The sequence below is a fragment of the Dermacentor andersoni genome, chromosome 4, assembly GCF_023375885.2.
Source record: "Dermacentor andersoni chromosome 4, qqDerAnde1_hic_scaffold, whole genome shotgun sequence".
NCBI lineage: Eukaryota > Metazoa > Arthropoda > Arachnida > Ixodida > Ixodidae > Dermacentor > Dermacentor andersoni.
In genome coordinates, this window is record NC_092817.1 from 209,216,588 (window position 1) to 209,233,942 (window position 17,355).

The 17,355-nt window shown below is 45.2% G+C and overlaps 1 protein-coding gene across 4 annotated transcripts in view; it reads right to left on the minus strand.

Moving 5' to 3' along the window:
• LOC126538486 (uncharacterized) overlaps positions 1-17,355 on the minus strand; it is a 145,687-nt gene that overhangs the window by 100,837 nt on the left and 27,495 nt on the right. For all 4 annotated transcript variants that reach the window (XM_072288019.1, XM_072288017.1, XM_072288018.1 and 1 more), the window contains 2 exons: positions 10,198-10,358; positions 7,223-7,348 (listed from right to left, as the gene is read on the minus strand). In XM_072288019.1, the coding sequence (XP_072144120.1) occupies positions 7,223-7,348; positions 10,198-10,353 (282 nt within the window). In that variant the 5' untranslated portion in view covers positions 10,354-10,358. The remainder of the gene's footprint in view (positions 1-7,222; positions 7,349-10,197; positions 10,359-17,355) is intronic.

Genomic DNA, 17,355 nt, shown 5'->3' on the forward strand with positions numbered 1-17,355 from the left:
AGCTACAACGTAGTTACAATTTTATGTTTGCTCTATGGCCCTACCCGTAGTTTTCGCTAACCCGCGCATTTGTTCACTATTCGGAAGGGTGTTTCAACATTTTTTCAGGTTTTTACAGCACACGCAACACTCATGGGAGGTTTCAATAGTCAATGAAAGTGCCACTGTGAACAGCGGTACCCCCACAACAGCAGCGCTTGCAGGGACTATCAATAGTTTATGGAAGAGCAGACGCCACTCATGTGTTTTTATTTCCCTGTAGCTTATATGTTCTAGGGTAGCTTTTAGTTTGACTCGTTCGACTCGACTGCCGGCTACGTGCTACTTCCATGCTTCTTCAATCATCATGAGTGCTCCAGGCCCACTAAACATTCAGCCCTCATTCACAGCAGCATTCAAGAGGGCTGGCATTCTTTCTGCTGAAGAAACAAATCGTTGCATAGCGGGCCGCAAGTTCGATGTTTCTGAATGGTTGGTGTGACAGTGGCAACTGCAGCGAAGCAAAATCTTCACCTGTGATGGCAAGCGAATAATTTTCCACGGGCCGAAGTCGGGACGCTTTCTGGAGCTGTAGGCGAAGCTTGTAGGGTAAGTCGCTGAAGTGCATGATTGGTTCCTGCCAGTGAAGTGCAACATCGTCATGAAACAAGCCCGGATCTTTGCCTTTGAGGAGCTGCTCCGTCGTGAGTACGAGTGGCTGGCGGCAGAAGACCGCGAACTTACGCCAACCTGACCTGTCAGAAGAGCCTCGCTGACGGCTCCGTGTGGTTGGGTGCATTCGGCGTGGGCTGCTGTTCCACAAGATGTCGTAGTGCGGTTGTTTGCCAAATGTGGAATTTCGCTGGATGACGACGTGTTGTGGGACCGTAGCAGCGATGACAATGGCAGCACTAGTGAAGACGAGTAGTCCAGTGACTATGTCAGCTACCAATAAATTTTCGTTATGGAATGCGCCCTCAGGTATGCTCTTCTTTTTTTTTCCCATCACGCGTTATGGGGGCATTGACATACATTCAAGTCGACTTACAATCGTAAATAAGGTAATCAGTGCATCCAGCCCACATCATCAAGTGAGAGAGATAACTTGAAAACTTCAGAAGGAAGCTGTAAAACAAGTGATGTGGGAAAAATAATATACCGCACTTATTTATTTATTTATTTGCAATACTGCCAGTCTCTACTGAGACCATAGCAGGTGGGCACTATATATATGTACATATACAAATAACACTCATCATGTTAAAGGTCAAGCAACACATTTATTCATTTACATTTATTCGAATCTAGGCCAATAGTTATTTTTTTTTTCAAATAATCATATACAGTAGAATCTCGATGATACCGTATTTACACGATTGTAAGTCGACTCGAATGTAAGTCGACCCCCCCATATCGCGTGACCGAAAAAAAATAAATATAAGAGAGCATACCCGAGGGTGCATTCGATAACGAAAATTTATTAGTAGCTGACATGGTCGCTGGGCTACTCGTCTTCACTAGTGCTGCCATCGTCATCGTTGCTGCGGCCCCACAGTGCGTCGTGGTCCAGCGAAATTTCAAATTTGGCAAACAACCGCACCAGGACATCTTGCAGAACAGCAGCCCACGCCAAATGCACCCAACCACACGCAGCCGTCAGGGAGGCTCTTTTGACAGGTCTGGTTGGTGTAATTTCGCAGTCTTCTGCCGCCAGCCACTCGTTGTACTCACGGCGGAGCAGAGCCTTAAAATTAAGGCGAAGGTCCGGGCTTGTTTCATGACCACGTCGCACTTCACTGGCAGGGACCGATCACGCATTTCAGTGACGTACGCCGCAAGCTTAGCCTACAGCTCCGGAAAGCGTCCAGACTTTGGCACGTGGGAAATTTCTCACTTGTCGTCACAGGTGAAAATTTCGCTTCGCTGCAGTCGCCACTCTCGCACCACCCGTTTAGAAACATCGAAATTGCGGCCCGCTGTGCAGTGATTTGTTTCTTCGGCGTAAAGGATGGCAGCCCTCTTGAACGCTGCTGTGAACGAGTGCCGAACGATTAGTGGGCCTGGAGCACTCATGACGACTGGGGAAGCATAGAAGTAGCACGTAGCCGGCAGTCAAGTGGAACGCGTCAAACCAATACCATGCCAATACCAATGCCTTAAAGAGAAACCAGCGAGCGGTGTCTGCTCTTCCATGAACTACCGATACTCCCCGCAAGCGCCACCGTTCTGAGATTCTGAGGGTGCCACCGCAAATGGGAACAGCGGCGCTTCCATCAACTATCGACACCCCCCCATGAGTGTTGCATGCACTGTAAAACTCTCAAAAATGTTGAAAAACCCTTCCGAAAAGTGAACAAACACGCGGGATAGCGAAAAGATACGGGTAGGGCCATAGAGCAAACATAAAATTCTAACTACGTTGTAGCTCCCGTTGGTATCGCTTTTTTTGGCGGGGCCATGTTTCGTTTTCGTTTGTAAGTCGACCCCCCAACTTCAGACTTTCAAATTTAAAAAAGGGGTCGACTTACAACCGTGTAAATACGGTACAAATTTCTTGGGAGCAAGCGAAATATTCGTATCATCCCGAATTTGTATGAACCAAAACAAGCCAAGTTGAACGTGAAAACGAACACAAACTTTATAGTGACAACCACTTCCAACCGAAAAAGTCTAATGTTCGTTTGCACTTTCTTGCCCTCAATGTCATTGACAAGACCTGCCTGAAAGGCATAAGATCATGCAGCAGTTTCATAGCTCATGCTGCCGGCACTTACGGTGCGGTGCAGAACATCGAGAGCGTAAAGGGTTTCTGACGCCGATGGCGGTTGGTCACACACGTCAGCATCTTCACCATCAGTATCAGTCTTGATTTCATTTACTTCGTCAAGCAAGTCTTCAATGGACCCGCAGACAGCAACGTTGTCGTCCGCAGTGACGAAGTCTTGAGCGGATGCCTGAGTCTCCAGACTCTTCCAGCCTTCTATCACCAAGTCCTCATCGAGCTCTTGGTCATCTCCCGTCAGAGCCGCAACCGGTCCCGTTCCAAATCTACATTTGCTAAAGCAGTCAGCGATTGTGTCCGAGGCCACATAGTCCCAAGACAAGGCCAAGAAATGCCATGCATCGAATAGACTAATCCGCAAACTCTCATCTTTGCGATCAATTTTTGCCAGCAGGCACATTACTAAAACTCCTTTGAAGTGATGCCTGACGTTCCGAATTATTCCCCCACCAGCGGCTGCAGATGGCTCTTAGTGTTAACAGGCAGGAACCTTATGGTGATGTTAGTAAAGGTCATCTCCTTTGGATGGGCCAAACAATGGTCTATGAAAAGCAAAATCTTTCGGTTCTTTGCTGCCTTTTTTACGATCCAGGGTTATGAGGAACTCGCAGAAAAAAATCTGCGGTCATCCACACTTTCTTGTTGCCCTTGTACAAACAAGAAAAACATCCTGCCGATCGGAAGCACCTCGGCTGTTTACACTTGCCTACGAAGGTAAGCTGCATTTTCTCTGAGGTGTCGGGATTCACTCAAAAAAGCACGGTCACTCTTTTACTTTTTTGGCTACCCTGGCAAGCCTGGCCCTTCACGCACAAGCTTTTCTCCGGCTGCAAGTAGAAAAATAGGTCCGCCTCATCAGTGTTAAACATGTCGCACGGTGCATAGCCCGAAATTAGCACAAGGCAGCATGTTAACACGTTTTTTTCTTTCGGTTTTCATCACCCTTCTTGAGGATTTCAATTTTTTCCTTAAAGAAAGGGCCTTCCATTCATGCAACTTGGCGAACAGCCAATGCTTCGGCCTTCCTGCATGCACTCAACTTGTGTCAGTCGTGTTTAGGTAGTGCAGATTGCAGTGCTGTAGCAGTCATGCAAAATGCACAAGGCGGCGACAGCAGCGAACACTAAACAAATGAATGCAGCAGCACGCATCTCAGCCTATGATGGCGATGGCAGTTCGGCTTTCCCTTTCAGATTGGGTCACCCTCTGCACAAGCGCAGTGCAGCAATAAGAAAGGGGAGGAAAAACAACAAGAACATGCTGGTGTAGCAATAAAATAGCTAGAAAAAAAAAAAGCTAGCGTATGCCGATGAGCTGCCAGGAAATGGGTGCCGTAGCCTTGCCAAGCATGTGACTCGAGGCTCGGCCAGCAGAGGCTGGAGGTGAAGGGAGGTGGGTGCAAAAAAGGGTCAGAAACCGCACATTAGCCACGGTAGCTGCACTCTCCGAGACCAGCCACGTCGCCCCGCTCGCGTGCACCAGTGATTAGCGTGTTTGCATCATCCACGAAGGCTTGAGAAATTGTTCGCGTAATCCCAAATCATAGCGTATTCTATGTAACGTAATCCGTCCAAAACATCTTAGAAATTCTATCATCGCAAAATATCGGCTGTAATCGTATCAGCGAGATTCTACATTACCAAACTCTAGGGTCGGCTTAGATGCGAGGTTTTAAAGAAATGCACCAATTTTTCTTTTAAATTGATAAATATGGTGCATAGCTAGTGCCACTGAGAAAAGTCAGTACCGCAGCCGCTACTAGCTGAACCAGTAGCCAACTGAAGCACACGAGCAACGTCCTCATTTTGACCTGTGTTGTATTGAAGCGGGTACTTTATTCTATGGTACAGTCGCCGACTGATTTTCAGGGCTCCAAAAATTCAGACATGCTCGATTATTCGGTCTGCTTCGCGGCACCGCCATTCTCCCCATAAACCATAATGTATAACAACTGCCGAAAGTTCGGACACCTTGCAACCTCTCATCTGATTTTTCGGACACTCCTTGAGCCAACTCGATCGACAGCACCATGCACCGACTCTGACCGGTGCATGGTTCGACTTGCTGAACGCCATTCTTGTTTTGAACGGAGCCTCCTTGCTGCCCCACGAAGTGGCGCTATTGCAAATCACCGCTCATCATCATCGTTTCTGCCTGGTTCGATAGAGTGGTTCTACAGCAGTTCCAGTTTCAGCTTAGTAAGCCATGTCAAGACAATCGAGCAGCTGATTTGTTTCTTCGCGAACGACGCTGCAAATAGGCCACGTTTTTCGTTTGTGCGAGTGGTGTCGGCATGGTGGTGTTTGCTTTGTGTGCTGTGTCGAGGTTCCGGTGATCCAATGCAGCATACGGAAACATCGCGTCAAGTGTTTAATGGCACCGACAGAGTACCCGTGCAGACTGCGCTGGGGAATGCTGGCAAGCGGGTGCCGGGAGGCCTAAGATTTGTCGCCTCCCGATGTGCTCCCTACTGACGCGGGAAATGTTCTGCCGAGACTTGCACAGTGGTTGCGTTGCAATTCCGGACACCGTCTCATTTGACAGCTTCACAGGTGCTGGCAGTGCTGTACTGACATACGCAGAACTCGACGACGGAGAGATCATTCGTCAGGTTTCTGCTGCACGGCCGGACGATGACTCTAGTCGGAAGATGACGCACCATGTGCTATGCTGCCGTCACATGCGGAGCTCGTACAAGCAGTGACTGTGCTTTCAGCCGCCTATAGCAACCGTACGACCCTCTCAGAGATTCAGGCTTATCTGATTGCATGTAAACGGAACAGCGTGCAACGGCGCATTTACGATTTCTTCAAGCCTACTGCCGAGCCGGAATAAGTGCGTGGAAATAAAGGATTTCATTTTTTTCCCCTTAATCTGCTTTTTCGGACACCTGTTTATTCGGACATTTTCGCAGTCCCCGTGAGGTCTGAATAAATGGTCGGCGACTGTATCGGCATGTGGCGTGGCATGATCATGATGGCACTGAACAGGCGATGCCACTACAGTGCCACTTTCAAATGAAAAGTTGTGCTAGCCACAGAGGAATTGTGAAGCGCTCAAGCCGGGCGAGACTTCAGCATCAATGCGAAAAATGCCCGTCGTTGGAGGGCGCAATGGCAGATGCGTTTTGCATGAACCGCAACAAGGATGGAATATACTGTTTGAAGATGATAGCGATAAAGAAGATAGCAACGAAGCTAGTAGCGATGATGACGTAGAATGAGCTTGGCATGTTCATTATTTAATAAATGCCGTTTTCATTTTGTGAACGCTGTCCCCACTTTTTTGTTCTTCAGTCTACATTCGAGGTATGTTCTTTTTTTTTTTTTTGGCTCCGAACTCTAGGTGGTCAGCTCGGAATTGTGGCCAGCCTAGGTTCGAGTAAATACAGTATGTAACATTTAAGAGAGAGCAAGGTGGCAGTACGGGTTAGGATAAATGTGGAAGCCAATCTTAACTCCGAGTCAGGCAATGCACTGAGAAGATTAGAGAGCTTTAGAATAGGGGCCCCAATATTTTGGGGCCCCAAAGAGCTTTGCGGGTCTTAGCGTTGGGGAACGCAGGAGCGAAGAGTTTTAGAATAGGGTATTGCGTTTGCGGATAGCGTCTTGCGCTGACAGCGCCACAACGGCGTCAAAGAAAAAATATTAGTAATAATGAAATAAAATATACCGTTTTATGATAGGAACAGTAATTTTGACTTGCGTGTACTTGCGTTTAATTACTATTTAGAGGTTATTCTTCAAGCAGCAAACAATTAGTAGCGCTTAGTTTTGAGCAACAAAACCAACTTTACGTGCCAGCCAAGCTTAGCCGTGTTAGGCCTACGAGCCATAAAATCCACAATCGAATTCGGAATCAGTGGCGTCTAATGGCTCAATCTTCATAACACACGCTAGTTGAGAGAAAGCGATAACCGCAGTCACTTCTCCTAGCTTGCGTACTTCACGCGTTACCGCGAATCAAACCCAGTTTGGCGCTAGGTTAGAGCCGTCGCTTCGATGGGTGCCGCCATGTTTGTTGACGCAAAGCTTTTGGGGCCGCTATTTGGGATCGCGCTAAATCGGTGAAATAGCGTTCCCAACGCAAAAACCAAACGCAATTTGCATCTCGCGCATGCGCAGTGGCTTCGACGCTATTTCTTTGGGGCCCCAAAATATTTGGAGCCCCTATTCTAAAACTCTCTATTGTCTATCAGAAAATGTATGCCAAGGGAAGTGGAAATGGGTTTAAGTGAGGTTAGGTGGTTTGATGATAAGAGATCTCCACATACAGGATGGAATCAGGCAGTAAAGGGGAAACTGCAAATTGCTGGGAGAAACATATGTCCTGTAGTGCCCACAAAAGAGACTGATGATGACCTTAAATATATACAATTGATACAAGCACTGTGCCCCCCTTTCTGTGCACATTGCTCTTCAGTTGTGTCACCATTAACAAGTGAAGCCTTGGAGACTTTACCTCAAGGTCGGCACTGAGCAGCAGGCTCCGATCAGAGGCTTGTGCATACACATCGCGCTGGCAGCCCTGACAGCTGTGCACCTCCCACTCGCCCACACTGCGCACGCTTTCCAGGAACGAGTGTCTCTGCATGTAACAAACACATGAGCAAGTGATGCACAAGGCATAGAGAAGCATCACACTGTGTCGACACTCATGAAATGCAGGTCAAAGAGTGAAACTCACGTGCAGTGAAACATAGCAAAATAACACCACACTTGCGTTCAATAGAAATCCTTGCTACAATACAAAATTGGGCAGAATTCATCTATGGTGATCATCAAAGTATGTGAATAACCGAGACGCATCATATATAAGGTGTGCATTGCAGCCGGGCTCCTCTCTCGCACTTCCCTCTGGACATGCTGCACCTTCCAGCAGTGGCACCTTGAAGACAGCGGTTACCCAGGGCCACCTCACAAAGCCATCAAGAAGCCCAGATTTAACCTCAGAAATCCTTTCCTGTTGACGAATAAAAGTTTTTACCACCTCCACCCAGTGGCACATATATAGTGACCCACAAGCTGGCACCAGAGGTTCATTAGCGACGTTCTTTGAAGAGTGGCACATGCCCACTTGAACGGACCACATTTTAGACTGCACAACCTTCGGAACTGGCCCACATCTACAGACTGCACAATGTTTGGGATCACCTACATTTTTGGTGCTATAGGTGGATAGCTAGACAGCTGGAAAGAACACTGGTCTGACAATGCCAAGAATGCTATTCAAACTAAAAACTTTTCTTTGCAAGATTTGCAAGAGCAATCTACTGGCAACAGCTGAGTCCACAGAGCTTTATTTATACCGAGAATTGCGCGTTTCAGAAGCACGATTTTTTTAGTGAGATTATCTTAGTTGCGGAGGCAATCGGGCGTCGCGCTTCGGTCATCTGGGCCGGGCCTCCCCTTTTTTCTAAAGTTGTATCCAACTATAGTGAGCTTGTGAAAAATTTTTTAAAAAGAATAGACTTGATCCAGTTTAATGCTAGGGAGTAGCGTTTCTTTTATTCAAAAGAGAATAGAAAGGAGGGGTTAGTAAAATGCACAGCAAATACATCTTCGAAAGATATTGCAAATCAAATCAGACATTCTCAAATATGAATCAAAAGGAGATGCATAAAGAAGCAAATATTTTCGAATATAAGCTATTTCTATCAACTGATAGCAAGATCAGTGGTATGAGGCCTGAACATTGTCACAATTCAGATTCTCTCTCAACAGCTTGTAAGTCAACCTCAACTATCCTGACATACTCTCAGCCCGTGCACGACACCTCAGTGTTTTGTTTCACTGCTTTAAAGAGTTTATTTTGGTTTGGATGAAGGACACCTGCATCTCGGCATCAGCCAACACTTCGTTTTTTGAGCTCAAGCTCCTTCAAAACGGCAGCACCACGCTTCCTTTCCCGTTCATTCCTCAATGCGTAGGTCCTTTCTGTTCTCGTCCTCTTTCCACAGCTCATTTGCACCATGGACCATTTGAAGCATCTTTTTTGGTCAGTTGTACAGCCAACATCCCATTTTTCGAACTCCCTAGGGGTAGAGAAAACATCCGGAAAATTAGCCAGTTGGAAAAGAATGCATGTCTTTTACTGCCCTTAACGACTCAAACCGCCACAGGCACATTCAAAAAAGCTCTGAAGGCCTGTCAGTACACGTATTAGTCACATTGGTGCTCGGACTGTGAGAGGAGATACCGGGTGCATGCATGTATAATTAAGGAATACATACTGTGTCCTGTGGCAATAGTCCCTTCCCACACTTGTTATGCTTAACCGCAATATTTTTGCATATGCATTCACGAAATAACATTTCTGTACAGAGGCGAAGACGATTTTCGGGAACCGGCATTATGAAACGCACCGTTTTTTTCCGAGCTTCGAAGCCAATCGTGAGGACCACAAATGCAGAGTCAGTGCCATTGCTGACAGCGGCGAATTCTTTCAATGAAAAACACTGCACCCAACAGCAAGAAGCTTAATAGCGAACTTCCAAGCAGCTAGGCCTAGCGTTGCCACAGTGATGGCTATGGCTGCCAGCGGATCTGCGCGCGAGAACGCCGGTTCGAGGTGGTGAGGTGATCAAAACAGCCACAGTGGTGGCTTTGAATAATGCCGTTTCAGATCGGTGGTACTGGCAAAAATCTCAGGAAAATCGGACAGTGAAGGGTTCTTGCATCTGAACTTTTAGACGTTTGGATATATTGACTCTATGGGGAACGTGGTGGTGACGCGAAGCTGTCCAAAAAGTCGGTTGTTCACTGTACACTGGCAACTCCTCCAGCCGACGATGAGGCATTAAAGACGATTCGTTGCAAATCCTGTGTGTTAGTCAAGCCAGCATTACTGGAACTTTTGTTCCCTTTCAATAAAATTACAGCAAATTTTCACTGATAGAACCACAAATTTCCTGAGTTTTCCCTGAGTTTTTCCAGACTACTCAATATCCCTGAGAATTCCCGGTTTTCCCGGTTGGTAGACACCTGGATATCTCACTATCCTAAATGCAACGAGTATACATAATCAAGAGGACCTAACCCCTAGATAGGCACAAAATGGCAAAGTATTGCCATCTCGCGATTTCCATTATGTTTGGGTGATATGTGTACATGGGCGAGACATCCAGTAGGGCTTGGCATAAAGCATCTTCGTGTCAAAAAGAGATTGGTCAGTAATCAGTGCTTTCTACTGCCTGTTTCAGCCGTCCCATTGTCAGTGCTTTTTCGCCATAATGAACCTAAACCAACAGTAATGTGGCTGTTTCGGCTTCTTGGTTTGGCATAGTGGTGGATTGTAGCCCACATACACAGGAGAGCAGTCTCATCTTTGCTGTCATTGTGTATATCTACACTACAATTCACCACTAAACCAACAGGCCCAGCTCAGAACACTTTTTTTTGCTCCCATTGTCAGACTACATCAGTGGGTATGCTCACCTTGGTAATGCCCTGCAGAGCAAGCTTTGCACAGACAACCCCGTCCCGAAAGAAGGGGTCGTCCCCTGCTGGGGCCAGGTGCCGGACATCGCAGGGCTGCACCTCCTGGCAGTGGACACTCCAGTTAAGGCAGCCGCACACCTGAACCCCCGACATTGCACCTGCAGCAGAAGTATCGCCACATTGTACTGACAGTCAAGAATCCGAGTAACACAATTGCAAGTTATGAAACTAACTATCTATTGAAGGAAGTTGTGCCAAGAAAATACAATTAACATTTAAGCACAAAAATAACAGTGAGCACAATCGTCAGTCGCAATCAGGGGTGGGACTGCCCAAAGTCATTTTGGAGCAAGTAAAATTGCATTTTGCAGCAGTCTGGAGCACACAAAATTGCATTTTGGAGCAGTTTGGAGCAGACTAAATTTTATTATGGCAGGCAGGCAGGCAGGCAGGCAGGCAGGCAGGCAGGCAGGCAATTAACTTTATTTAGGTCCTGAGGAGCAACTCCGAAACCGCCTTACGAGGGAGAAGCCACTGTGGGCCGCTCCCACGTCGGGACGGGCAAGCCGTGCCTGACCGCCACGCCGCTGGCCCTCTCAATGGCCTGTAGCTAAATTGAGAGGTTGGAGCTCTTGAGCGCCTCTTCCCACTCTTCTTCCATGGCGAGATGATCGTGGTTTCGTAAAGAGGGACACTGCCAGAGCACGTGTTTTATTATGGAGCAAATAAAATTTCTTTCTGAAGCAGTTTGAAGCAGGCCAATTTGAATTTTGGTGGAATAATGGAATATGGAATATGGCCGCGCACTTCAACACCACAATAAAACACAGAATAAACCAACATGCGCACATACTAGAAGAGCATTTTGTAGCCATAACGCACTAGATTATAGAAGAGTGGGTCGAGCAGTAGCATGGCGCATGCTTTCCTGTAAAGCCAAAAACATCGGCGGTACTGCGATCAAACTATACTGTCACAGAGCAGTGACGGTGAATAATACAGTGGCAAATCTGTGAATGATGAAATTAGCTTTTATTGAGCAAACTTGTGCCCATAAAAGCAAGTTACACTCAATGTGCAGTGATAGCGGCGAATACAGTCGGAAATTGTCGAAATCTGATCTGCAGAGCAAGCACGTCTGCATTTATACACGAATCATTTAAGGTTCCAGAACAATCGCTGGTGCCTGCGTGTCTTCCAGAAAGTTCTGCACAATTTGCGTTGCGTATACAAGCAAACAAATTACACAAGGTTAACTGACAACAGACAGCAGATAAAACCCTCGATAACATTTGAGAAACTTCCGATACATGCAGATGCATCCTGCACTGAGCGATAACATTTTTTAGAAGGTGAAATGCGGTCACCCAATGAAGATAAGTAAGTACACATGTCAATGTCCCCCTTTTAAAAACCATCATCCCGATACTGCAAACACAACAGGAGAGCGAAGAACAAAAGCACAGTTAGTAAAAAAATATATATATATATATATAAAGCGACGAAGAAACAAAATCCCAAAGTTCATTAGCGCTGGCAGAACGGCTTAAGCTGCGCAACATAACTATTTCAAGTTGCGAGCGGCATGTCACTGTGATTGCGAAATCCCATCTGGCATGACCTCACAGTCCAGTGCACCAATGTGTCAGATAATCTTGTAGGGTCTGAAATAGCGATCCAATAGTTTCTCACCAAGTCCTCGTTGGTGTACAGGGTCCAAACCCAAACAGGCTCGCCAAGATGGTATTCCACGTAGTGGCGTTGAAGATTGTAGTGCCGGCTGTCGATCCTCTGCTGGTTTTTGATGCACAGACAGGCAAGCTGCCAGGCTTCTTGCACACGCTGGAGATAGGTGGCGACGTTGGCGTTTTTTCTCTCAGTGACGCGAGGCAGCAGGGCGCCGAGAGTTGTCGGGTTACTTCCGTAAACCAGTTTCAACGGCATGATGTCTTGTTTCTTGCACTGCCGTGTTGTAAGCAAATGTGACAAACGGGAGCACAGCATCCCACGTCTTGTGTTCGACGTCGACTTACATCTCTAATACGTCGTTGAGTGTCTTGTTCAGTCATTCTGTTAGGCGATTCATCTGTGGGTGGTAGGCAGTGGTCCTCCGGTGACTTGTCTGGCTATACTGCAGGATAGCTTGAGTACACTCAGCTGTAAAAGCTGTTCCTCTGTCAGTAATGAGGGCTTCTGCTGCACAATGTCGCAGCAGGATGTTCTCGACGAAAAATTTGGCTACTTCCGCTGCACTACCTTTGGGCAGGGCTTTCGTTCTGGCATAGCGGGAAAGGCAGTTAGTTGGTGGCCACAATTATCCAATTGTTTCTTGATGTTGACGTCGAAAAAGGTCCCAACAAATCCATCCCCATCTGCTGAAGCAGTCAACAAGGAGGCTTGATCGGCTGTAGTAATCCCGCTGGTCTCGTTGGCGGTGCCTTGCGTCGCTGGAAGTCTTGACATGTCTTCATGTAATGGGTGACGTCAGCAGTCAGGTGAGGCCAATAGTACTTCTCTTGTATTCTTGCGAGTGCATGGAAAACCCGAGGTGTCCGGCTGTCTTATTATCATTCAGGGCATGCAGGACTTCTGACCGGAGAGCTACGGGCACAACGTGAAGGTAATTTGCGTGGGCTGGCGCAAAGTTCCTCACCAGGACGTCATTTCGGAAGAAAAACGAAGGCAATCTGCTCCTAAATACCCTTGGCACAAAGTCTGTCTTGCCTTGCAAGTGCTCAGCAAAGCTTCTAAGCTCCAGGTTGGCTCGCTACTGCTCGGCAAAGTCGTCTGCACTCAGTGTACCTGAAAAGGCGTCCTCGTCTTGGTCATCTTGGGGCAGCAGGTCCACAGAAGTGTGAGACAGGTAGCCAGCATCAGAGTTTTTTCGTCCAGACTAGTAGATTACAGTGACACCATATTCTTGAAATCTGGGGCTCCACCGCGCGAGGCATCTTTTCAATTCAATTCAACAATAGCTTTATTGACATAACCAAAACTGGTATGCGACGCCTGGATCCTTAGCCTTAGGCTAGTTATGGACCCATGCAGTTATACATAGAAAAGTAAATGATTCAGACAAGGGCACAATCATTTCTTGTTTTAGATCAAACAAACAAACAAACAAAACAAAAAAAGGAAAAAGGAAAATGCAACCAAACAAAAACCAATAAACTAAGGTGCAGACCACCACAGGAGCAAAAAAGCCACGGCCCCCGCCAGCTTGGGCGCGCGCTGTCGTCCCCGCATGCCGACGACACAGCCATCAGCACCCAGAAGTGAAAAAGCTTAGTTGCTGTCCAAACTGCTAAGTGTCACCCATGACAGGAGCACCACACCACCAGTGAGGTAGCACGTATCCGAGACAAGACCCATGGCCTCCCTCCCATGGCAGCCCGCACACATACATGCTTGCGATAAGAATGCATGAAACGGTTACACAAAAAGAATTGGTTGAACATTTGCGGCTTTAGCTGTTTGCAGAATGGTAACACGAAATTATTATTCACTCAACGCAGCAAGAATGTACACTGATATGCTATATATACATTTGATGCATGGTGTGTCGAGTAAGAACAAGAGTACACCGGCATTTACACTCTCGTTACTATACATCCGTAAATACATACGTAGAAACAACAAGTGTAATCTCAACGCTGTATCCAGTTCTTGACATTATAACTTTCGTTAAAGCCTAATCGGTTTAGATCAGAAAGAAGGAATTCTTTTACAGTAGTACTAAAATTTACGGATTGCTTAATGTTTGCCGGAAGCGAGTTCCATATTTTGACACCTATATAATGTATGCGTCGCTGGCCGTACTGGTTGTGACATATCGGGATGAAAAATTTCTCAAGGAAGGCTGAGCGACTGTTAAATGTCGATTCATTGAAGGTAGTGGCAGAAAATGACGTGTTGCATCTCAATATTGAGCACACTAACAAGGCAACACGGTAATCTTGCAGGTGCGATAATGACATGACTTTGTTTGCAAGAAAATATTTCTTGAAGGTGTAGTAATACTAGCGTAGTTGATTATTTGCAAAGCTCTCTTCTGAAGCCGTATTACAGGCTCCAAGTATGTTTTGTATGTAAATCCCCAGGCTTCAATGCAATAGGCTAAGTGAGAATGAACAAGACAATAATATAAGGTTCTCAATGTTTCGAAACTTGAAATACTCCGCGCCTTTGTCAGTACGAAGCATGCGGAAGAGACCTTACCACACAGTCTATCGATATGAGGTTTCCAGTTCAGAGCGAAATCAAGGGTTACCCTTAACTAGAGCACTGAGCTGGCTTTTTCTAATTCATCACAGCCAATTGTAATGCGACATGGCTCTTCAAAAGGCTTTTTCTTAAATGAGGACTTAAAAATAACAAATTTAGTTTTATTTGTATTTAAGGAAAGTCAATTACTTTCAAAACATTTGCTAATATATTTAAGTTCATTGTTGATTGTTTTAACTGTGTTATTTGAAGATTTGCTACTGACCACAAGAGCTATGTCATCAGCGTACATGAAGGCATCAGGGTGTCTACCAAGTTGACATTTCCAAATTCCTTGAGTTTTGCAGGTTTTCCCTCAGTGCCTTTGCAAAATTCCCTGAGTGATGCAGAACTACGTTTTATGCCAAGACGAGCTGAAACCACATCGCCCGATGCTGTCACTCTCTAGTAAGCATATGAAAAACATTTTAAAAGACGACTTATCCCAATTTGAATAATAAGGAGTAGTGTTTATGTTATTCAAAAAGAAAATAGAAGGGAGGGGTTAGTAAAATGCACAGCAAATAAAATGTCTTCGCACAAAATTGCAAATCGATTCGGACATTCACAAATACAAATAAAAAGGAGATGCATACAGAAGCAAATATTTTCGAATGTGAGCTATTTCTATCAACTTATAGCAAGCTCAATGGTATGACCCCAAAATTTGTCACAATTGAGATTCTCTCTCAGTAGCTTGTAAGTCAACCTCAACTGTCCTGACCTATTCTCAGCCTGTGCAAGACACCTCAATGTTGTTCTTCACTGCTTTAAAGAGTTTATTTTGGTTTGAATGAGGGACACCTGCGTCTCGGCATCAGCAAACACTTTGTTTCTTGAGCTCAAGATCCTTCAAAACAGCGGCAGCATGCTTTCTTTCCCGTTCATTCCTCAATCCTTTCTGTTCTTGTCCTTCTTCCGCTACTCGTTCGCCCCACGGACCATTTGAAACATATTTTTGGTCAGTTGTACAGTCAACGTCCCATTTTTCGAACTCCCTAGGGGCCGAGAAAACGTCCGTAAAATTGGCCAGTTGGAAAAGAATTCGCTTCTATCATCACATCTTTAACGCATTTTATTGTAAGTGGTTGTTTCATGCACCTTGCTGTTTTTATGTTGACCGGGTGGTTTTGTCCACGTCTTTTTATCACAAGTGTTATATGTACTATTGACGTGCTCTCTTGACTTGATCATGCTGATCTGCGGGTATCATATGCGCTATAGGCGTGCTCTGTTGACTAGATCGCGCAGATCTGTGGGTATTTAAGGAGGTGGTTCTTCAAAAATAAAACCATTTGTTAGAAAGCGCTCGTCCTTGTGTTGCCCCTATTCTTCGTCCCTGTTTGTTCGCGCACAAAAAGTTTTAAGATGAATCTATTCCAACTAGGCCGACTCGCAGTTATGCTAAAAATATTCCTATTTATATTTCGTTGTTCTTCAAGGTTCCATTGATTACATTAGTTAAAGACAGAATAGCCGTAGTTGTCGATCGAGACTTCTGAAAGCCGTGTTATGTGGAGAAAGGATGTTATTTTTATATAGAAATATTCTTATACTACTAGCCAGTAGTTTCTCAAAAATTATGTTTATGCAGTTCAATACTGATAGAGGTCGATAATTACCAAAATCGTTGGGGTCCCCCCTTCTATAAATAGGCGTCACTCTTGCTATTTTCAATACCTCCAGGTACGTGCCCGTGTAAAATGCTTTGTTAAACAATTTAGTGAGAGTAGGTGCCAAGGTTTTTATATTATTTTTTACTAGAGACACTGCAGTACCATCAAAACCAGGTACCTTTCCTCTAAAAGATTTATAGTTGCTATTACTTGCTGGATTGAAATATCTATGTAGCTAAAGGAACATGAATTCCAAGCAGGCAAAGATGGCTCGAACGTACTTTGCACGCTAAAAAGAAGTTCGGTTCCAACCGTACAAAAGTGATGGTTAAATTTTTCACTTACTGATGAAGCATCGCATCCTGCAGCTGTCGATGGGAGAATTCATTTTGAAACTGTAGGTTTAATAATAGAGTTTATTGAAGTACATAATTTTTTGGGATTGTGAGATGGCACGTCGATCTGGTTACTGTAATAAAGCTTCTTCTGTATTCGCATTGCTGCCAAGGCTTTATTTCTGTGCTCCTTATATTGATTAAAGTAGTACGTGTTGCCCCGATATTGTTTCACTTTAGTATGCCAATTATCTCGCACTTCAAGTTCAGTACGCTCTGCGTAATCCATGGCCATATTGGTTGCGTATATTGTGTCTTTACTTTAATTTGAGTGCGCTCTGCAATTGTACCCTTCAGTTTTTCTATTAGCACAGAACAGTGCATGTTAGCGTTTAAGTCGTCCAAGTCAGAGAACGACATGTTGGAAAGTGACAGTGACAGTTTTTCATAATCAATTCGCTTTGTTGTACCAGAAAAATTTGTCCGGTTAAAATATGTATCGTAAAGACAATATAGGAACGCAGTCTGTAAGTGGTCAGCAGGACCTGTATTCTAGGCTCCATAAAGGCTTTCAGTTGCATCAAAGTTACATAAAATGTGATCAAGGCAAGAGGAGATATGACTTGTAATTCGCGTGGGACCAATGACAAGATAACTGAACTCGTATGACGGCAGTAAGTTTGAATATTCAGTGCATCTGCTACTAAGAGTGTCAATATTCATGTCACCGACTATAACAGCTTTCTTATTATTTTCGGTCAGGTGAATGAGAGCATATTCTAAGTCATTTAAAAACATACTACAATCAGTATGTGGGGGATGGTATACAACACCAATTATGACATTGTGCGACTCTACGAAAAACATCTCCGAGTGTCTGCTAGTAGGTCTATTCAAAGAAGAATAAAACCTGTACCTGAGTGAGTTTCTAATATAGAATC